This window comes from Octodon degus, unplaced genomic scaffold, assembly GCF_000260255.1.
Source record: "Octodon degus isolate 3935 unplaced genomic scaffold, OctDeg1.0 scaffold00004, whole genome shotgun sequence".
In the NCBI taxonomy this organism is placed as follows: Eukaryota; Metazoa; Chordata; class Mammalia; order Rodentia; family Octodontidae; genus Octodon; species Octodon degus.
In genome coordinates, this window is record NW_004524580.1 from 30,135,321 (window position 1) to 30,139,861 (window position 4,541).

The window sequence follows — 4,541 nt, forward strand, 5'->3', positions numbered from 1 at the left end:
CCCCTCTCTGGTTGTGCACTTGATCTCAGCCAAAAGGCTGAGACATTGAACTCTTTGGCGTCCTGCCTCAGCCTCCCAGGTGCTAGGATTGCAGGCGTGCACCATCAGACCTGGCTCTGGCTCAGCCTTCTGGATTCCTAATGTTTTAGGCGTGGTGTCGCTTTGAGCACAGCACTTAGGGGAAGGTGCTTTTGCTCAGTGGCAAGTTGTTCAGAAAAGACCCACCCTGGGGACTGTGCTACGTCCCCCGGCCTCACACAGCCTCTTGGTGCAGCCACCGGGACAGTGGCAGTGTGTTGGGCAGCGTGGCAGGGGAGACTTTCTGGGTAGTTTGAACTCATGGGCAGCATGCGATTATCGATTGGGGGGTATTGGTTGCTTTGGTGGCAGAGGCGTGTCTGTGGACATTGTAACGCAGCAGCAGCTGTGGCTGTGTTTCCCTTACAACTTGGGAGGCTGAGGCAGGAGGGTTTCAAATTCGAGACTGGCCTGGGCCACCTGTGGAGATTTTGTCCCAAAGAACGAAAGTTTCCTTAACAGTTTCTCTTCTCAGTGATTGCCTGTGCGTCCCTGATTTCTATAACCAAGCTGGAATGGAACCCAAAAGAGAAGGTGACGCTGGGATTGTCCCACTGTCACTGTGCAGTCTGAGCCGGGCGGGTCCTGGGGGGTCCTTATCACAGAATTGGCCCCACTGCAGCTACCAGGGGCATGGGGACAAATCATGGGCATATGGACTTTTGTGGGCTCTGGATGGCTTGAGAGGTGGGGACAGGGACCAGGACGAGGACAGGCTGACACGGTTGACTTGAGGGCATCCTTTGTCTCAGGTAGACCAGGTGCACCTTTTCATGAATCTAGGGTACTTAGTCTCCTCGGTACACCCAGGCTGACAAAGACACTTCATTAGTGGAGCCCCCCACCCAAGTCTGCCAGGCCTGCGGTCAGCCTCGGTTAGCTGTTTCCTGGGCTGATTTCCAAAGTCTTAATCTGCAGAACCCCTCAGCCCTCCATGCTCAGTGAGAGGAAAAAAACCTCACACCTCCGAACCTGAAGCAGGGTCAGAGCCCCTCAGCTGCCCCGACTGGGCTGGAGCTTGACACCCTCCTGCCTCGGCTTCTCAGAACGCTGGGGGACAGGCATGCAATCACATCCTGAGACATTTGAGGCTTTATTTTGGGTAAACCAAGGAATTTCTTCCCATGAGAGTGGACCAGAAACCTCTAGCAGGGACCGAGGGCTTCCCAGATGGGCACATAGGTGGGTGACCCCAGAGGGAGCATAGGGTGACACCACAGCAGGAAGCCGTCAGGGCTCAGGGAGCCGTGTCCCCTGGCAGCAGCCTGGGCTGCAGAAAGGTGACTTCACTGACCATACTCAGCACAGGAAGGCTTGGGGACACTGGGAAGAGGGCAGCAGGGACCTCGAGTCCCTAAAGAAGCCTGGCGCCCAGCAGCAGCTGCCCTGCCTGGTGCAGGGTAAGTGCACACCTGTCGTCCCAGCACCGGGGAGGCTGAGGCTGGAGGGTTGCTGTGAGTTTCGGCCAGCCTGGTCTCCATTAGACGGAAAACCACGTGGACCATTAAAACGGCCCAGTCCGCCAGTGGGCAGACTGGGGGACGGGCTTTCCCGGCAGGGCTGCTTCTGAGCGCAAGGCTCCTCATACTCCCCGCATCCCGGGCTCCCTCCTGCTCAGCCCTGGACACTCTCACCTGACAAATCCAGCCGAGCTTGTGGGGCAGCGCCCTAGCTAGACTTGGGGGAGTTGGGGGAGCCTTGTCCGGGCAGGAACTCATGCGAACTGTGGGGAACAGAAGTGAAAGCCTCGACAGACAGGGCCGCTGGCCCGGCAGGCCTTCGCCCCCGGCGGTGGTGGGACCTCTGCCCTGTGGCCCTGGGGTTTCCCAGGCTCATTCTTTCAGGCAGGGCCGGGTTTCACTTTGTAACTCAGGCTGGCCTTGCATTCCCTGAGAGCCTCCTGCCTCAGCCTCCCCTGTGCTGGGATGACAGCCTGTGCCACCGTGTCAGGCGAAAGTTCGTTTCTGAGAGTCCAAACCTGCTGCGCAGTCCTATCTAGTCTGTGGTCCTTAGGCTGCTCTCTGAAGCCACCTGCATGCATCCCGAGAGCCGTTTGAGGGCCGCAGAGGGGCCCGGTCATCACCCAGTGTCCCTGCAGGGCCTGCTGGTCCGGTGGCCCCGTTCCCTGGGTCGTTCCCTGTTCCCTATGTGTGTGCCCAGTGACTTTTCCTCTGCTTGCTGATGTTGGTCGTTGCCAGCTCAGGCTGTGCCCTGGAGCCTTCACGTGTGCTGATTCCTATCTTTGTCACCACCAGGACTACATGTACCACCTGGTGAGTGCCGCCTGCGAGTGGACGGTGGCCTTCGGCTTCATCTTCTACTTCCTGACCTTCATCCGGGATTTCCAGGTGGGTACCACTGTGCCCAGCCTCGCAGACACTGGCAAGTACTGGCTCACAGCAGGAAAGGGTGCGGTCCTTCACCCCTGACATCTTTGAAAATGCATTGGTGCCCATGGCTTCGTTGTCTGTCGTGTCCCCAGGGGCAAGTCTGTCACGCACCCAGCGGGTGACTCTTTCTTATGTTCCTCCACCTTTGAGACCAAAAGCCACATGTTGGAAAATGTTCCCAAGGCCCTTACCCGCCTGGGTTGTCCAGACTTGCTGAGGTGCTCCTGCCTCAGCCTCCAGAGGGCTGGGGTCACAGGCGTGCATCGCCACACCCGGCAACCGGGGTTCTTAGAAACGGTGCTGTGAGCGTGTGTTTGCAGTGCTTAGTGATGGTGGCATTGGGACCTGCGCGTCAACGTGTCTCGGTCACTGTTGAACCCTGTCCCTTTCCTCACAGAATGTGACCCTGAGGATATCCACGGAGATCAGTGGTGACCTCTGAAGATGTCTCCTCCGCGCCGGGCGCCGAGAGGCCAGGTCGTGTCACCCCGAGTGGCTGTCGGTGCTCTGGGACAGCTTCACTGAGAGTTCTTCACAGTTGTACATTTATAAGGGGTCGCTCCCTGAGAGAATGTAGAATATTTGTGACATTGTAGTTACGTTTTTATACTTTTTCTAGCAGACACTTTCATATTAAGGTGTTACAGAACATGGAGAGCTTCTATTTTTGTACAAACCCTGGGTTTTTTTTCTGTGTGAATCATCTACAGAATGAGAACCGGAAGTTTAGTGCACTTTATAAAAAAGTAACACCAGGGGATTTAGTCATTTTATAATTTCACTTTCAGGGGTGAACTGTGTAATGTTCTCTTTTGAGACAGGGTCTCACTGTGTACCCAGGCTGGCCCCAAACTCATGGCGATCCTCCTGCCTCAGCCTCTGGAGTGCTGGGGTGACAGGTGCACGCCTCCACACTGAGCTGTATGATTTTTTTTTTTAATCACAAGAGCATTTACAGAAATCAATTTATAATGATCATAGACCTAAATCCTAAGATTTAGTTAATAAATGAACACTAAGAAATGCTGATTTCTAATTGCACTGAGCAAACTCTTCTGTGGCGAGGGCTCATACCACTCGCTGTGCACATTAACGCCAAGTACACGGCCTCGAACTCAGGGTGATCTTTGTGCCTCAGCCTCCCGAGTGCTGGAGTGACAGGCGTGCACCCCCGGGGGCTCTGAGGTGCCTCCTGACAGATTTGTGCCTTAGGTTCAGGGTGGGTGCAGACGCGTGGTCTTTGATGCCTGGACTGTGAACGGCTCCACGAGCCCCCCAAGCCCACGGCACAGTGGCCCTGTCTCGCCAGCAAAAGCCGGGGTCCCTGTGGGTGGTCCAGTGCCAGAGCTGGGCAAACTTAGCCATGGGGCGGTGCTGTTTTCTGTTTCTGTGAACGTGTGCTGCCTTGGTCCTCATGGCTGAGAAAATAAAATGAAATTCTCCTTTCTCTGTGTCTTTAAATTTATTTATTTAATGGATCTAGGATCTCGCACGCAGCTCGGACTCGTAGTGATCCTCCTGTCTCAGCCTCCCCAGTGCTGGGATTACCTGTGGCCCCAGCACGGGGCCAGCACGGCGTGTAGTACCAGGGATCCAACCCGGTTCCTGCGCTCGCCAGGCAGGCACTTAGCCGCCGAGCTATCTCACTGGCCCGCCTTTCTCTGTGGTCATCTGTGCCTCCTCCCCATCTCCAAGCACGTTCATTCAGGAGGGGACAGGGCCTCTGACATCCTACAGGGTGTGGTTTGAGCAGGGATTTTCTCATCTGTCCCGGAGTGCAGGCCAGCTGGGTCATCTTTGCAAAATCCTCAGCCTCAGAAGCTTAGTGTCACCTGAGGCTTGGATGCAGCTGGTGTGGCGGCCCACACCTGCTGTCCCAGCTCTCAGGAGGCTGAGGCAGGAGGATTCCTCCTGTGAGTTCAAGGTCAGCTTGGGCTACACAAGGAGACCTCGCCTTAAAAAAAATTGGAAAAACCTAAAAGAGGAATGGTACTGTACAACGTGTAATGCTTCCTTTCGTCTGCTGTCGCTCCTGTTTTTATAAGAAGACTAGGAAAATGCCCACTCCCAAGG

At 55.6% G+C, this 4,541-nt stretch overlaps 1 protein-coding gene across 1 annotated transcript in view; it reads left to right on the forward strand.

Annotated features, from left to right (window-relative positions):
• Window positions 1–3,350, forward strand: part of Dram1 (DNA damage regulated autophagy modulator 1) — a 16,739-nt gene extending 13,389 nt beyond the window's left edge. The window contains exons 5-7 of the mRNA XM_004623843.2: window positions 554–612; window positions 2,334–2,426; window positions 2,866–3,350. Of these exons, the coding sequence (XP_004623900.1) occupies window positions 554–612; window positions 2,334–2,426; window positions 2,866–2,910 (197 nt within the window). The 3' untranslated portion in view covers window positions 2,911–3,350. The remainder of the gene's footprint in view (window positions 1–553; window positions 613–2,333; window positions 2,427–2,865) is intronic.
• The last annotated feature ends 1,191 nt before the right edge of the window (window positions 3,351–4,541 follow it).